The 19,113-nt window shown below is 36.0% G+C and overlaps 1 protein-coding gene across 5 annotated transcripts in view; it reads left to right on the forward strand.

Moving 5' to 3' along the window:
• The window catches only part of cntn5 (contactin 5), a 347,671-nt gene that overhangs the window by 296,224 nt on the left and 32,334 nt on the right, over positions 1–19,113 (forward strand). For 3 of the 5 annotated variants that reach the window (XM_089135349.1, XM_089135352.1, XM_039647616.2), the window contains 4 exons: positions 3,018–3,145; positions 5,274–5,449; positions 10,361–10,481; positions 16,886–17,044. In XM_089135349.1, the coding sequence (XP_088991475.1) occupies positions 3,018–3,145; positions 5,274–5,449; positions 10,361–10,481; positions 16,886–17,044 (584 nt within the window). The remainder of the gene's footprint in view (positions 1–3,017; positions 3,146–5,273; positions 5,450–10,360; positions 10,482–16,885; positions 17,045–19,113) is intronic. The other 2 variants (XM_089135350.1, XM_089135353.1) reach the window with 1 other exon arrangement.

The following is a 19,113-nucleotide window of genomic DNA, read 5'->3' on the forward strand; positions in this document are numbered from 1 at the left end:
TCAACTGCTAAATTGAAACTAGCTCTCGCGGGCTGGCTGGCGCTGAGCCAGAGATGGACGCACTCAGTGCTGTCATATCACAACTATTGAGTGTTTTCAACCACTTAATGTTTATTTTAGGTTTCAGACATTTAAAGGGTTAGTTCACACAAAAATGAAAATTAAGTCATTAATTACTCACCCCCATGCGCGAGAACTGAACTGAAGTAGTTGAAGGAGATCGCAATTCTCGCGCATGCGTCGTGGAAATCGTATTGAAGTCTCGTTTCAGGCCAACAAGGAAGTAAAGGAATAGTCGAATAAAGTCGTTATTTTTGTTTGTTTTTTCGCACAAAAATTATTCTCGTCGCTTGATAAACTTATAGTTGAGCCACTGTAGTCACATGGAATATTTAAACATTTTCTTCATTGACTTTCTGGGCCGACAAGAGTCATTCCCTTAGGAGCCTATGTGGTAGTTATACAGCTCTCAAATTTAATAAAAAATATCTTCATTTGTGTTTCTAAGATGAATGAAGGTCCTACAGGGTTGGTACAGCATGGGGGTGAGTAATTAATGACTTAATTTTCATTTTTGGGTGAACTAACCCTTTAAATACACATAAGTACTAGCAAAACAATGATTTTGAGTTTGTAAAATACACACTGATGTCTATGGAAGCAGCAATCCTTTCAATTATAATAAGACAACACGTTTTATTCATACCAGATACACACTGTGAAAGTAGTTTAACATTTGACCCTATTCTTCTCCCAGTTCACCAGCCACTTTCTTTCATGTATTTCGTGAAAAGTGGAGGAATTGACGTTGTAAATCCAACAGATCTGATTCTCTGAACTGTAAAACAAATTAAAATGGCACCGCCCATTGTGCATACAGCTCAACTAACGCGATCGTTATAAAGATGTTTAAACCCATTTACTTGCACATATTTGACTATCAGAATATCAGTGTTTCATGCTACAGCTAATACATTTGTGAATATTTCTTAATAAAAAAGGAAAAATGACATATCCTCATTCATTCTGCGCTGTGTTGTGGTTGTGCTGTGTCACGTCACAAGCAATAAAGTGTCACCATTGAAACATTAAAGTGGCAAGTTCTAAATAATGGTCGCCTTGAAAAACTCACGCTGGGGGGTCAGTTAGAATATTTTAAACTTACGTGTGAAAGGGTTAACAGTGTAACAACAGATGATTAATTAAATGCAAGTAATGTAATTACAATGCACCGATAATTACATTTTAGACATGCGCAGATATACGGTAAAACATTATATCATGATAAGTTATTAACGAACATGCACAATATTGCGTTATTTTGTATACTATATGCATTTGCTTACGTATGCTATCGCTTGTTTCTACTCTTTTTCCGTCTGTGTTTTGATCAGGAGATTTTCAGAAGATGCATAGTAGCGCCCCCTACCGCATAACAGTGAAAATACGGAAAAGTGTTGTCTCATAAATGACGGAAAATTCGGTATAGTGGGGAAAGAGTTAAAAAGGTTGTTGATTCTTATGAAGCCTGGAGAATGAAAAAGTTTGATGATGGAAAAAGTTAATGACATTTTCTTTATATATATCATTGACATTGTGACTCTTCAGGTGATGGCTTTCTGAGAGCTATAATAAAGCCGAGACCCTGTTGCTCATGTGCTGAAGTTCTCAAGTAGTTTCTTTAGAGGGAGACTTTTCAGTTTTTTTTTTTTTAAATCTCCCCATTGTGTTTCCCTGGACCCCAGACAAGAAATGACTTCTCTCTTTGTCTGAAGTTAATTCATTATATGAGGGCAGTACAGAGGTGCTCTCTGAAACTTCTCTCAGAACAGTGAATGAGAGCAAGCGATAAGATAAAAGCAAGACTCTCGTTATCTCAGTTAAATTTAATTTGCCTTCCTGCTCTCTCTTGGTTTCTGAAAGAATGAAATGTCATTAGGAGTATATCTCATCTTGACTTCCACTCAAATTAACAGTATTCCGATTAAGACCGTTTGATGTGCCATATACTTGGGCGAGCATATTAATCATCAGGGCATTCTGTCCTTACCAATGGCAGCTATTTCTCTTCAAGGCCCGTCTGTGACTTAAGCATAAGCTACATTATATAAATGGATTTTATCCATACTTTTACTCTTCTAATTGTTATAATTAATGGCCCTGTCATTGCTTTGAACCATAATTGGCTAATGTCTTTTGATAGCCATCAACGTACTAATCCTCAGATAATATCAGGCAATTAACATGTTAAATCACTCTATTGACAACGCTATCTTTAAATCTAGATGTTAAAATAACAATGAAGGACAAGACTTGCTCATTAATTGTTAAAGGATGACTTTATCAGTTCATCTTGAGTTCAGCCATCGTCTGCTTTTTTAAATAACCAGATTCTTGAGCATTTTGTAGACTTTATTTGTTTATAATCTTTATATATTTCTGTTTCTCATGACATATTTACAATGCAGCTTCAGTATCCTAAAATATCAAATTGTCACCTAGTGCCTTAGTGATGGTAATATGGTGTATAATGTATGGTAGTAGAATAAGTTGATTCACTTCATCTTAACACATTTAAGTTAACCCGTTGCCTTAAAGATTCTTAAGTAAATAAAGGTAATGTTTACTTGAAAAAAATTAAGTTATGTGAACCTGATAATTCCACATTACTTGTTTTTTGGATCAAGCATGAAGTTCATTTACTCAAAAAGAATTAAGGAAACCCGTTGCCTTAAAATTATTAAGTTAAGTCAACTGATCACTGTTTACAAGCAGTTCGTTTGCAATACATTTTGTTCAACATTGTTTTGTGGGCCACTTTCTATTATGGTACTGAATTGTTACCATATTTACATGGTACTGTGAGGTACTTTTGGTATATTTCATTAGATATTTTGAAATAAATGCTGATTGGTGACCATTGCATCCATTACACATCCATTATTTGTTTATTTCACCTTAAAGAAGTGGGTACATTTTTCCTCTAGCAAATTAATTCTCCATTTTTTTTTTTACAGGATCATGCTGCTTCGGAACAACACCCTCCGCATCATTAACTCCAGCCGCTCGGATGAGGGAAGCTACGTGTGCCGTGCGGAAAACCAGTTCGGTTCAGCAGAGTTGACGACCGCGCTTCTGGTGAAAGGTAAGAGACCCTCATCAACCCTCAGCCTCGCCTCAGCTCGTGGTTAACCACAAGAGCAAACAGACCGTCTGACTGAGCCGGATGAAAGAATAGTTCAGCTTATCAGGCGTGAAGATGTTTGTTTTGCCCACTCAAGAATCTACTCACAGGAGCATCTACCGTCTCCTAGGACAGCTATTGTTGAGGAGGTTGTTCTTCACCAAGAAAACAAATAATAACTGGGAGGCATGGGACAGATTGTCTTGATTTTATCACTGTTGGCTTATGTAGGTATTTGTTGAAGGGAACCCTAGAGATACAATGTTATGGTATGGTCAGAATCACTATTTCAGAACTTATTATAAGGCTGCTCAGTAAGTATGAGGTAAACCACTCTCAAAAATAACAGACAATGTCAAAGGTATAGAGAGCGATCACATTCTGCAGACTAAAAAGTTAAATTGTTCATGGTAAATGGTTTAGGCGTGGTCAATGGTTAGGACACTAACTATATTAGTGTCCACATCAGAGTACAATATAATTCTGTTTATTCTAAGCACACACTGCTGTTATGGTTGTCTTCTGTTTAAATTATCACTTTCTTAACCCTTAAACACAGACTTCGGGTCTTTAGTGACCAGGGACGTCATTTACTACCCTCCTCCTTGCTTAATTTTTAGAGTTAGACATCAATCTTCTTAGAATTCTTTAATTAATGAATTATAAGCAATACAAGAAAAAAATATATAGATTTATTTTTTTTGTAAAAAAAAATGTGTAGGTGTGTAAGTGTAAGTATACAATTTTTCTGCACAACAATAATGAATCTTTGATGACTGAATAAGTGCAATTCACTTTTATTCCAAAAGGTGGAAATATCTGATACACAATGATGAAGTGACGTTTCACTCAGTTGCATAGACTGCAGTGCAGGCAGAAAACAAAAGAATAGGAAGTATCATCAGCAAACCTTGAAATGACAGCGATTTACAGCAGAGCAAGTACTGAACGCAATCAAATATTAGTGTCACTGTCACTTGATGTTGGATCTGAACTTCAGAATGCACTCTCAGAAAAAAAGGTACAAAAGCTGTCACTGGGGCTGTTTCTTTTCAAAAGGTACACTTTTGTATCCAAAGGCTACATATTGGTACCTTAGTGGTACATATTAGCACCTGAAATGTACATATTAGCTCATGAAATGGAAATATTAGCACCTAAAATGCACATATTATCACCTACATCTTAACACCTAAAATCGACATATTACCACCTAAAATGGACATATTAGCACCTAAAATGGACAAAAGTTTATCTTTTAAAAAGGTACAGCCCCAGTGACAGCTTTTGTACCTTTTTTTCTGAGAGTGTACTAAAATCTCAAATTGTCGTACTGTGGTACAATGATGTATGGTAATAGGCTACCAGTTTGTTGATATAAAATGGCCCAAAAAAGTATAGTATGATTCTTAAGGCACAAATATAATAAAATATCAAAACAACTTAAGGCACAGATATTGATTTTGAAGATGTTTAAAATGGTAGTTTTGAGAATATGTTTGAGATTGTGAATATATGAGCTAGATGCTGAATGTACTGGGAAAATGAGCTCTGACGAGAAAATTGAAGATGGTATAAAACATCTACTCAAACTGAGCCCTTCCAAGCTCCAAAATGTAACAAAATATGCCTTGTTTTATTCTTCTGTAATAGTTACTCTAATATCAGGAGAGTTGTATGTTATTGTGACAGGTAGAGATCCATAAACCATCCCATAACCGAATTGTGTTATATCGACGCTAAAGGGTGCCATGTGCTTTGGATGTATACGCATTGGAAAAAAAAGTCAGTATATGACTCATTGGGACGAGAATGTGTTGACTATTTTTGTAGGAATGACTTTAAAAACAGTTCACACAATTTAAAAATGAATAAATAAATAAGGCCAAGTGTCGTAGATCTTATATCGTATATCTTCTGTTTCTAAGGTCTGAAATACTGGAGAATGAGCTCAATTATGAATTTCAGTGTAGTTTAATGATTTCACTCGTGTCCCAAATGTTGTGGTGTTTAGTGACTGTGTTCAGATTTTCTATCATAGCTTTAAATGTTCTATTGTTCTGATGACAGAATGACGTTGATGTTTCAGAGCCCATGCGGGTGGAGTTGAGCCCCATCCGGGTGGAGGTGACGGTGGGAGAGAGCGTGGTGCTCAGCTGTAAAGTCACTCACGACCCCTCGCTGGACGTGTCCTTCCTCTGGCTGCTCAACACCCAACCGCTCAACACCCTGCAGGAGGGCAGTCACTTTGAGTACATTCAGACAGTAAGTGGATTCACCACAGATGTGCTGATGCTGTAGGTGACCGTCTCGGTTACTGTTGTAACCCTTGTTCCCCGACTCCGAAGGAGGAAACTGAGACGTTACGTCAATACTGATGTGTTCGGGGCCAATCTTGGATATATATATATATATATATATATATATATATATTTGTACATATATATATATATATATATATATATATATATATATAGTTTAGTTTAGTTTACAAATCACATGGTAAAGGTGTTTTGAGGTAATTTCGTAGTGTTGTGCAAGGAAAAAAAACACATACATAGCATATGACTTGTAATCATAATTTGTGTGAAAATGAATGTTTTACTGCCAATAGTGGTTATTTTATCTGCAAGTGGCAGTAAATTGTATGTATAGGTATGTTTTTGTTCAAGTGTAGGTAAAGAGGTAAAGACACTTTTGTCTAATTAGTTTGTTGTGAATTTTGGTTGTATATTAGTTGCCAGTATGTTGTCCATTGTTGGCATATACCTACATTGGCTAATATTGGAAGTAGGAAATATTAGAGCTTTTTTTTTTTTTTTTTCTTAATTGAAACTAAACTTTTTTTCTATTACTTCTCAACATCAGCATTTTGATTTGAACTTAGTTTGGTGATCATATCATTAATAAATATGATAATATTGTAAATGACACACCAACATGGTGACAAACTCTCTCTCTCTCTCTGTGCTTCCCTACGCTCGTATTAATTATGTGAATAATTAGCCAAAAAAGAGGAAACACAAAATAAACTAAATTAATTTTTCAGCATTGAACTGCTCACATGTTTTTTTTTTTTTTTTTTTTAAACAGTATCATAACTCTATCTTCAATCTGTTGCTCCTGAACAGATGGAGTCTTGGTTACTTATTTTAGAGATGCCACATTGCACCAAATCCTGCTTTAACTGGAGTGAGAATCAATCCAGTGAAAGGTCAGCTAGGACCGTATGTCATCATGATGAAAGACCCGCTGTGAATCACACCATCATGTTTATCAGAGTCTCAGAGGAGCAGCAGCTCCTCACACACACACACACACACACACGCACTCTGAGAACACTCCCTGATTACAGCGCATCAACAGGCTTTTTGCCACCACAAAATCATCGAATGACGTGATTTCACATGCACAGGCATCTGTTGTGCTTTGGATTGCTTTGAATTTTGTATTACTAATGGTTTTACTGGCACAAATAAACACTGTTAGGGAAGCAACTGATAAAGATTTGATATACAGTTTATACTGTATATATATATACATATATATATATATATATATATATATATATATATATATATATATATATATATAAAATGCACTGCTGGTCAAAGCGAGGAATAATTAAGATGTTTTTAAAAAAAGTCTGCAATGTTCACAGAGCACATTTATTTGAACAAAAATACAGTAAAAACAGCAATATCATTACATTTTATTACAATTTTAAAAAAAAACTTTTTAAATATTTTCAAATTTATTCCTGTGATGGAAGCAGATTTTTTTATTATTATTATTATTATTATTATTTAAATAAATAGAAAGTTCAAAATACCAGCATTTGTTTGTAATAGAAATCTTTTGTAACATGATAAATTAATTTACTGTCACTTTTGATCAATTTAATGTGCCTTTTCTGAATAAAAGTATTGATTTTGCTTCTTGGGGGGTATATATCTTAACCCAGACTTTTGAATAGCTAGTATTTCACTGTTTCCACTAAAAAAGTTAAGCAGCATCATTTTCAACATTGGAGCAAACTCCATATTGTATAATGGTGTTTATTGGGTTGTCAAACTTCACGTGACAACTAGTCATATTGCAATTTGATTGGCTGGCTTTGATAACAACAACAACAACTTGTTTACTTCTCCATCATGAAGTCACTTCACCTCACATGCATTCATGTAACACTTAATAGGTACTGTAAGATCATTCCTCAGCTCCAGCTGACACAATTAACCCCTCTTGTGTCCTCTCAGTATCATATTATAGGCATATTTATGTCTTCCTTCCAGCTGACAATATCATTTGGTTCCCTTCACAGCATTGCTAAACACCAATCAGCCATTAAACTGTTACTGTTAAAAATGCACGTTGACCTGATGTGGGAAGATATGTGCTATGTTAGCCTGCATTTTCGAGGTTTTATATTCGATTATCCCACAATGGGTTTAATTGCTAATTGGCACAGGAGATAACTGGGTGTTTGGGTTGTTTAATGAGTAATTCATGTAAAATTAGCTGATTAAATCTTCCATGTATTGTTCCTTTTTGTCCTAAATTAGCCGATGCTTTCATCCAAATCAACATGCAAATAAGATTAAAACATATTTAATTGTACTTCCAAATTTTCAAATTCAAATGACAATTCTTGATCGTGTTTGTTACCTCAATTCAAATTCCGGAATTGTACAGAAAATAAACTGTCCAATTCGGAATGGCACACAACCTTCGCTCGTGTTTAAAATGTATTTTTTGAATAGGTCATTGTTGGCCAAGTGCATGAAAGTATATGGAAGCTTGTTTCTGCCACATATGAATACATTTTAAAAGATAATTGCAACTTTTTATCTCATAATTGTGAGTTAACATCTTGTAGTTCTGACTATTTCTCAGAATTGCAAGATATAAAGTCAGAATTGCATGATATAAAGTCGCAATTGCATATCATGTCAAAATTGCGGAAAAAAAAATAAGCTCAGAACTTCCTAAGAATTGCATGCTTTTTTTTTCTTTCACAATTTGACTTTATAGCAGGCAATTGCGACTTCATATCATACAATTCTGACTTTATATCTCCCAATTGCGTGCTATAAAGTCAAAATTGTGAGAGAGAGAAAAAAAAACATGCAATTCTGAGGAAGTTCTGATTTTATTTCTCGCAATTGCGAGTTTATATCATGCAATTCTGAGGGTTCTGAGATGTAAACTGGAAAAAGTGTGGAAAAAAAGTCAGAATTGTGAGAGAAGTCGCAATTACCTTTTTATTTATTTTTTTATTTTTTTATTCTGTCGCAGAAACAAGCTTCGGTTTGAATGAGATCGAGGTACTCAACTGATTCCACCATCGGGGTACATTAACAGGCCTATTTGCATGACAGCCAATTAACCTGAATTATTTATTTTTGCATGTCGTTCTCATGTTGTTGCTAGTGTTAATGAATACTTTATGAGACACTTGCACCAGAAGATTTTCTCATGAACCCCAGAAAATGCCTGTTCAGCAAAAACAGCCAGTAGGCACAGTTTACTAGAATATTTATAGCACATTTTCATTTCAATGAAAAAGAAAGATAGTATAAAGTTATAAAGAGAGAATTAGGTTGTAGCTTTTTTTTTCTCCATAATCATTAGATAGAACCAGAAATAAAGAGATATGTATTTTATTTTAATGCAGTAGGCATTTTGGACTAATATGGTACATTTTTAATGTCCCGTTATTAAATTTTTAAAGACTTTGAAGCACAAATCTCATGTTCTTTTGTTATACAAAGTTTTCGACATGTTTTATAGACTTTTATACCGAGAAGTACTAATTCCCGTGTTTTAAGTGTTTTGCGGAAAATATCAATCACACAAATCAGCTTTTAAATTGCAATTACATTTTATTTATTCAAATGTTGGGGTAAATTCTGTCCATCCGCTGTGTATAATGGAATTTAGTTAGACATTTGAATGGTCTCCTTTAGACATTGTGTTGAGTGTAAATAATATTGAACCTATGTCAACTAAAAAATATATAAACTTTACTATGAAAATAACTATTTATTCATTTTGGTTACACTTTATATCAAAAATCTACTCTAGATATTGTAAGACAATGTAATGTAGGACAAATGAGTATAGGGTAACAAAGGGTAAGAAATGTGGTAATAAAATGCATCAAAAGTGCTATCTAGTCACGCATGGTCTAATGGATGAAACTATTATTTATTGCATTTTTTTTTTCCAGAGGACTATGTTCTGAGTGAAAAAAAGACAGATTAATGGAGTGATGGTTAATTAATTGGTAATTTGTCATAGTTAGTTATTAGTTCTAATGAGGGCACTATTATATACCTAATATGGGACAGTCTCAAGTCTAAATTTTATACCTACTGATTAGTAAATATTGTTTCCATTTTAGTTTATAGTAGTAGCTGAAGTGTTAATGTATCACTACTCATTTATCCTGCCAAAACCAAAAATAGTTTTTGTTTTCTGTTGGGATGCGCGATATATCGGCCACCATATTAGTATCGGCCGATATACGTTCACTTTCAATGTTACCGTTATCATTATATGATTGGAATCACTTTGAAAATGATATAGGCTACATAAAATTACAATGGGAACATTAGCCATGTCTCAAGCACACAATTATTGTGTAAAAGTTTGGATTTAGATTATGTATCGGTTTTCAATTTATCGTTAAATTATCGGTATTATCGGTACGAATTATCGGAATCGGCCAAAATATTCCCTAATGCATCCTTAGTTTTTTTTTATATGTGAAATATAACTACGGTTTCTTTTTTTCTATTATATTCTTGAGGTGAAGTATCCAGAATATTCCTCAAAGGCAACACACATTCATCGAGACAGAGGCGGAGCACCCAGCTGTCTGATTCATGTGCTGTAATTTTAATCAGCCCCAGTACTAAAGAGCTGCCTGTAGACCTTGAATTATTCGCAGTCTTGCCTGGGGCGTTTCTCATTTCCAGAGGAGAGCAGATTGAGGAAAGTAATGGCGTGCGTGCTCTTAAACCGAACAGGAATCTCTTAATCCACACAAGCCAATAGCAGCTAGCAGCAGCCCATTGCTCAGGTGTCAAACACTGCATGGAGGTCTATTTCTCTCTTTATCTCACTTCTCTTTTTCCCTTTGTACTTTCTATTTTTTCCCCCTCCATTTAGCAGACCTCCACAGCAGACCTGATGATCAGAAGCATCCTCCTGAAGCATGCTGGGAAATATGGCTGCCGTGCTCAGACGAGCGCGGACAGTGTACTTGCAGAAGCTGAGCTGCTAGTAAGAGGTGGGTAGACTAGTAAGGAAATTTGTACGATTTGTCTAAACCCACGTGACGGTTTTGTTTAGGGGCGGGGTCAGGGGTAGGTCATTCGTACGAATTCATACGAATTGGCTAATTCGTAAAATATGTACGATTTAGCAAAATCGTACTAATTCGTACGAGTGAGGTCGTACGAATTGTTACGAATTAGCCACCTTGTAAAATTCGTACGAATTCCCGTGAGATCGGGTTGGTTCATAATTAAAACCTGTGATTACAACAATGTTCAAGAAACAATTCTGAGATGATTTGAACTTTGTGAAATGGCATGTTATCCTGTTGGAAGTGGCAATCAGAAGATGGTACACTTTGGTCATAAAACGATGCACATATTCAGCAACAATACTCAGGTACGCTATGGCGTTTAAACAACGCTCAATTGCTACTAAGGGACCCAACGTTTGTGTGTGTCTTCTCCTGCTGTAGCTCATCTGCTCCAAGGTTCCACTTCAAGTTGCTTTCAGAGATGCTCTTCTGCAAACCTTGATTGGTTATTTGAGTAACTGTTGACTTTCAGCTCAAACCAGTCTGGCCAGTCTGACCTCTGGCATCTTCATCCTCAGAACTGCTGCACTGGATATTTTCTCTTTTTCAGACCGATCTCTGTAAACCCTAGAGATGGTTGTGTGTGTGTGTGAAAATCCCAGTAGATCAGCAGTTTCTGAAATACTCAGACCAGCCCGTCTTGCATCAATAACCATGCCACATTCAAAGTCATTTAAGTCAGATTTTTTCTCCGTTCTGATGCTCAATTTGAACTTCAGCAGATCATCTTGACCATGTCTACATCCCTAAATGCCTTGAGTTGCTGCTTGAGATTGGCTAACACAGTCTCTTCCCAATAAGTCATAAAACTGACTTCTTGGGACGTCTTTTGTCAATATCCGCCTTTTTAGGGCCCCCTTAAACGTCGGTTACATGACGATCCCGGGCTGTCATACAACCGACGCTTTACCTTTAAAGTGTGTATGTCAGGTTAACATTTTTTTTTAGATATATTAAATAATGTTTAGATGTCTGAGTGAAAATGTAATTATCATTAAAATTATTACTGTAATTGCCCTACATTAAGCTTTATAGCCATTTCTGTCAAGATCATATTTTTAAAACACAGTGGAGCTGCCTGTGATGTCATAAGAGGGAGATGTGACAAAAACGTTCTATTCAAGTATGGAGAGTTTTGAGTCTGAGGAGATCCAAAATCCCCCTCAAACCTCCGATGGGCCACAACCTTACAATTTTGAGCCTCCCAGGCGTGAGACAGTTGAGGAACCAAACAGAAATTTAAATAATTCCTATCGAAGAAACATAAATATCTGGTGTGAAGAGAACCAGTGGAGAGTTGGTCAGGTGTCTTGGTAAGTATAGGCATAACTTAGAGGTGGAACGGTACATGTATTTGTATTGAACCGAAACGTACGGGCGTCACGGTTCGGTGCATGAATATTCACGGAGAATACAGGGTTAAAATAAATAAAACTCGCGTGCAAATTAATTAATGCGGAACTACTGATAGATACGCGGTAGAGATGTGCGGTAGCCTATCAGAATAGGTCAGTGTGAAGAGGTTCAGTGTGTGGAAAGAAGACTGGGTCGCGTGACTGGGACTCGTTTATTCAGAAAAACACAAAAGAAACGAGGCGCACAGTAACGCATTCGCCACCATAAACAAACACGCGATCCAACACTTGCTTCTCAGTCTCGGTTGCAGTAGCCGCGTGAAGTCCCAGTCCAACTCTCTCTCTCGCTCTCTCATTCGCCGGTTATATACGGTCTCTCCACGGAAAATTACTGCGATCAAACAAAGGTGTTCATCATCTGCACTTGATCTATTTACTCACCGCGTGGCTCCGTCGTTTCTCTCCCACAGCCGCTACAGACTTTACAAACTCACGCCCCCTCGCCACAGTCAGGTTTGCCGAAGTGCGTTTAATTGATTTATTTTTGTCCCTGCGTGCCGATCGGAGACGGAGCTCACTGCTGATATTCTGAGAGCTTTCTCTCGCAGCTGTCATCAAAAAGTGGACTCTGTGAGCGGTTTTAACGGTGTTTTTGCACCCAGCACAAACGCAGTAATTCACCATCTTGATAATACCTATGGATAATACGCCTGCATACATTTCTTCTTTTTCTTCTTCTTCTTCTTCAGGGTTTAATTGCGGTTGGCAAACCTGTTTCCTGCGTATACCTAACTAACTACCTGACTTAAATAACTAAATAAATAAATGTCCTAATCAAATAATTCTCTCGCTCTATCATTCGTACAATTACCAACACAGCTCACTCTCAGCGACCTGGGGAGACGTCTCCCTCTTATGACGTCAAGCGATTCGATTGGGGGGAGGAGCAGTTTTAAGTGAGTACTGAAAATAACGAACTTTTTCATCTTATATTCTGCCTTTAGGTATCGAAAAACATACAAAACAATACACCAACTTGACAAACGTGTTTTTCCCCTAACTATTTTGTGTTAATCATAATTACAAATTTAACCTGACATACACACTTTAACGTCAGTTAGGTGACGGGGTAGGTTAGGTTTAGGGTTAGGTTTAGGTTTGGGGTTAGGATCCGATAACCTCATCTACCGACGTTTAAGGGGGCCCTAAAAAGGCGGATATTGACGTATGGTCAAAAGACGTCCCAAAACGTCAGTTATATGACGTCTTGGGATGAGACTGCGCTGGATTGGCTGATTACTAGGGCTGGGTATTGACACAGATTTCACAATTTCGATTCACCAGCTTGCAATTCGATTTGATTTCGATTACGATTCGATTCAATATTGATTATTTTGGATATCAGGTACAATACATGGCAAATTTTCTCAAGAAAAACAAATCTCTTAACTTAAGTTGTAAACTATGGGAGTCAGTTGTAGCCTATAGGCTTCATTAGCCGCCTATAATATTGAAGATAAAAATTAACTGATTTGTATACAAACACTTAAATTACACATTTATTTTTAAAATAAGAAAGTTATATGAAATATGACCATTTAAATGGTCGCTGTTATAAAAACTTGCCAGATTTATTCAAACATGCATTAAATATTGAAGAACATTAAAAATTATAATGAATATGGTTCATATATTTAGCAAAATTCTCTAGAGTTAATTTTTCTAGCTGACTAACTAAGTTTATGGTCACATGGTTTTTTTCTGAAGTAAATGTGACGTTACATGACATTGTTTACGAGCTGTTTAGACGTCTTTCCATGAGCGATTCCATGTGACGATACAGATTTCGATAAGGGCCCATACCCATTATCCCTTCGATAAGGGATATTGTACAGATCATTACCATTGTATATCAGGCCAGCAGACATGAGTATGTATGTCATTTTTCTTAGAAAAATCTATAGAAAACCTGTGGACTCAATGTCCTGATAGGCTGGAGTTTTTGCAACCTCCACAAACATAATTTACCATGACGGTGATCAATTAAAATACAAAAATGACCGAAAACACACTGACTCACGACCGCTTTCACTGAATACCAGCCTACTCTGCACTGCTGAGGCTCCCTTTCGTGACGTGAAAAAAAGCCGTTTTACGACCAGTCAAAGACTGCTCGTGAACTTTATCTGTAAAATTAGTCTCCTTATGTCGTTTTAAAACATTTTAAATCCTGCATTAAGTTTTCATGCTTTTTTTTCATTCATGGTTATATAATTATTTTGAGTTTTTCCTTTTTTTAAAAAAAATGACCTGCAATATGCTCATTAAATGATATCAAAACTGTTTGAAAACAAACAGAACTGTCATTATTACAGCAGAAATACCAGAGGAAATATTTTAGCCTTTTTAGAAAATATTCTGTTGGACAAAGGTTGAGAAAAAGACTTTTCTTAGTAACCAGAGTTGCATTTCAATATTAACCAACGATATCATGACCTGCTTTCACAATCCAAACAAATTCTAATACACAAAATAAAATCTCGCCCATTATTTCCTACTGAATACATTTTTCTTGGAATATATTACTTCTCTCCCCACTGCTCGATGTGTACGATTCCTTCGTAAACAATCAGTCATTAGCCTATCCATGCTTTAAACACTGTTGGTCTACAAAGAAACATGTTGTCTGCCCTACCAGACCTTCAGCCACGTGTTTGTTCACGATGTTGGCCACTTCGCTTTCACATGTGCGCTGCTTACTCTCAGACAAGAAAATCCTTATGTGGTCTACATCCACACTTGAAACATAAACCCTTAATACTGCTGCCATGGAGTCTCACTGTGCATATTAATATCCTCGAATGCAAAGGCACCTTTCAGTCCATCCTTTTAACACATCCCCTTTCAAACCGCACAGAACATTGACTCTTATTGGCCGAAGCAGCTGTCAGCCTCTCTGTTACAACTCTTTCCTCTTGAGCCGGTTGCGGTTTCTGCTCACACAGATTACATTTACTGAGGAGCCTGCAGGAGCACGTATAAAAACAGAAATAGAAAAATTTCACTATTCAACCATGCCTTAGAGGACTGGTGAACTACCATAATAGACACAAAGAGGAACGAGAGCAGGTTCTTTAATCAGCGTGAAATCCTTGCAGAGAGATTTGTCGTACAAAATCCTTCTATGGTCTTTGCAAGTTCACTTGTTTGTTTTATTAGAGATTGAGAGAAGTTTAAATTCCACATTACTGAGTTTCTCAAAATTTGTGAATGCTAATTACACCGAGACTGTCGTTTACTTTTAGGTTGTGTTCACACTTGGTAGGTTTGGTTTGATTAAAATGAACTCTGGTGTGATTGCTCAATTAGTGCAGTTTATTTGAATTAATTGAAAGCTGCCATCTGAACCTTGGTGCGCACTAAACAAGTGGACAGAGACCCGTGAATAGGTGAGTAATAGATATATAGATAGGTACAATATCCATCATAAGTCTTTAGTTTTGAATACCACCGTTTTAACAGCCACTAAGGTGATTAATCCACTTTGGAGGGCATCTTTAAAAAGCTCTTATGACAAAAACACTTGTCTCAATGTGGACGGAAGACCAAAACATAATGGCTATATGCACGCATAAATTCCGCATTTGACACAAGGATGCTCGTCCATTTCCGGTTGTGGAGATTAAAGCGGAGGAAAACCGAGGAAAACGGGATTATGGCAATAATAATATATAATAATATAAAAATATAATAATTATGGGATTATTAATTTTGAGTCTTCAAAATTTACTGTCCTCCAGTCTTTGAAATGAAACGTACATACGTTTAGATGTAATTTTATATATAGTTATATTTATTTAATATAATTTTAAAAAGAAGCATAAACACAACGAGGGGTGTCTGTTTTATCTGTTTTTGTGACTAACGTTTCTTTAGTATAACCATGGAGTATAAAATTCAATATAAATTCTCGGTATTGCATTGGACTCTACGATCGGCGGAAGTTATCGAGCATCCCTAATGCTTCACCGGAAATACCGCCGTGCATAGAGCCCATTGAAAAAGTATATAAATGCATTCAGATTAAAACATTGTCTCAGTTACAGAACATTGTCTAAAGCGCACAGTGCAAGTGCATTTAGGGCATGTCTGAATCCACTTTTGCTATTTTAACGACAGGAAAAATGGTCTGTACACCCATGGGTATGGTCTAAAAGGGTTGTCCCTGTTCTCTTAATGAGTAATCAGGGTTCCCGACTGCTACCAAATTTTGGTAAAAGTTTGCATTTAAAGAGCCCACACATTTTTGGGGGTATTTTTAGCTAAAATTTCACATGTACACTCCGGGGACATTAGAGAAATATTTTATATGTTCTTAAAATGGGCATTATACTACCCCTTTAAAAGCCAGTTGCACTCCCGCCATTGTGGATTTAAAACAGCCACTGCTGACAAAATTGCTGTATAATCACTTCAGACAATAAAATACATAAATAAACAGGAACACACACAAATTCATAAAATTACATTGAACCAAAACCCAGAGAGAAAAAAAATAAGTCTTTAGTGAGGATTTAAAGCTATCAAAAGACAGCCTTAAGTGTTCTGGGAAATCATTCTACAGGTGTGGAGCAGCAACAGAAAAGGCACAATCACTTTTTGTTTTTGTTTTTTTGAAAAATCAAGCCTAAAAGGATCAAATACAGCAAAAACAACAGCGGGCCCAACATAGACCCATGTGGCGCACCACAAGTTAATGGTACAGAAGAGGGAAAAAAATTCCTAACCTCCACAGAAAATGTTCTATCAGAAAGATAAGATTTAAACCAATTGATTCCCTAAGTCCAACCAATTGTTAAACAGTAGAAGAACTAATCATGTAAGGGGGAAAAAATGTGGGAAAGTCTGTCAAACATATCTTTTATTGTAGATATGACTGACTCAGTATTTTTTTTTTCTTTCTTTCAGGCCCTCCTGGACCTCCGGGAGTGGTGATTGTAGAGGAGATCACCGATACCACTGCGACGTTGTCATGGAGCCACGGTGTTGACAACCACAGTCCAATCACCACCTACAATGTACAGGCACGTAGCCCGGTCTCTCTGGGCTGGCAAACAGTGAAAACCGGTAATCACTTCCATACATGTTAATGTCACAGTTTATGCTTAAGTGATGCAAATGACGTGATGCAATTCAAATCATAACCAAATGCTATAGTAATATACAAGTATGTCTATATATTACAATTGGAGTACGATTGATCTAGCTCATTAGGTTTAAGTTTTAATGGTCAGTGACTCAAGTACTTCTATATTTCTTGTTATATAAGATCTCACTCCAAAGTGTTCAGCATATGACTGCTAACTGTGTCTCTGAATGCAGACTCAAGCTCTGGGAGTTGACTTTTCCTCCCATCTGTTTGTAAGGATGTGTGGCAAGAGCACAGTGGGGCTGTATTAAATGTCTGTTGTGCTTTTGTAAATGTCACTGGCTGAAATCTAATGGCAAATTAATTTGAAGGTCAGTTGTAGGTTACCTTTTTTTGGAAACACTTTATAATTAGCATACAGTGACTTATAAAATCATTAATAAGCTATTAGATTTTAGTTTAAGTCTTTACATTGTTAATACATTGTGTAGTGAGTTCGGTAGTTATTTTAAGGGTCTATCATGTGGTAGTTAATCATTACCACACCTGTAGTTAATGATTAACTGAATATATAAAGGAATATTAAGCATTATTTTGCGGTAGTGAAGCATGAACATACCAGAAACTATTGTATACAACTATTCTAGTGAATGAACTTGAACATCACTCAATGAGTGCCATTCAAATGAATAATTAATGTGAAAATGCTTTTCACTTTAGAAAGAGCAGGTCAAATTATCTTTATTACACAATTTTAGCAATTTATTGCTCAAACAAAGCTGTAAACCAACACTAAAAATACATCGAGATTACATGTCTGTTGGAGGAAAACGGGTGAAATCCAAAGAATAAGAAAAATTCTTATTCAAAAAAATATATATTTGTTGTGCACGTGGATGTCAGAATCAGAATGCCAAAAAAAGATGGTCTTAATTTTCACAGAATACCATGGTCGAAGACACCATTTGAAGCGAAACACAGGTGTTTATACACATGACCTACGATGATTACCCTATTATTAAAGCACACATTTAATGTAAACAATAGATCTACATAACATCAGCTCAGTGTCACACTGTAACTTATGCAAATAAATAATAATTGTAAAGTCGAAAGTGCACGATAAAGTTACTGTCTTTCTAAAGAGTTCTAAAAGTTATAAAGCATAACATCAGCTTGAATTGGTTCATTTTTTATCCCAAAATAAAAAAAAAATTAAAAAAAATTACACAATGAATATGAATAACAACATCGTTCTACAAAATATTTTATAACATCTAGAGACGTTTGTGACATGCTTTTTAAATTCACCCAATTATCCAGCTCTCTCTAAGTAATTTGTCAGATAAATAAGACTCAGTATATTTTTCAGTCAATATCAGGAGTTAAACGGCTTCATTTTGGGTACCCTGACAACAATACCGTTTGTAATTTTCTGCCATTATCCAAAGACAACAGCTTTTTGTGTCATCTATTCAAACATTAGCATTCATCTCTGAATAATAGCGAAGTTTAATGGACTTTTGTAGTCTTGATAATTGTTCTTTTCAGTTTGAACATTCTACACGGATGAGAGTAAGAGAGATAAGGCACACAAAGTAGTGTGCACACAATGTTTTGTGTTGAATTTATTCAGATTAGAACAAAGAGGTAGATGAAAACGTTTACTTTGTAGTGTTTAAACACTGTTACCACTTAAAGTTCTTTACTGTGCCTACCTCTAGAAAAGGAGTAGGCCTGAAGGAGCATTCATTCAAAATATAGTCATTCATTTCCAATGGAGATTTGAGGCAACATGAGCAGCAAAGTCCGTTGGGGATGAAACTAGAAGAGTTTGACGTTTGCAACTGCACGGATAGCAGTTGCAAAAGTCCAGCCTGGTCTCATTGTTAATACATAGGTATTTTATGTTATTTGCAAAGATACTTTAATACAGTACCTTAGTCCATATTTTCAAAAAGTTTCAAGTTGAAATCAAACACACTGGCACTGATGTGATGGGTCTGGTGGCGCATTTGGTTTGAAAAGGTGGGGACTAGTGCTTGTA

This window comes from Pimephales promelas, chromosome 10 (genome assembly GCF_988280905.1).
Source record: "Pimephales promelas chromosome 10, fPimPro1.hap1.1, whole genome shotgun sequence".
NCBI lineage: Eukaryota > Metazoa > Chordata > Actinopteri > Cypriniformes > Leuciscidae > Pimephales > Pimephales promelas.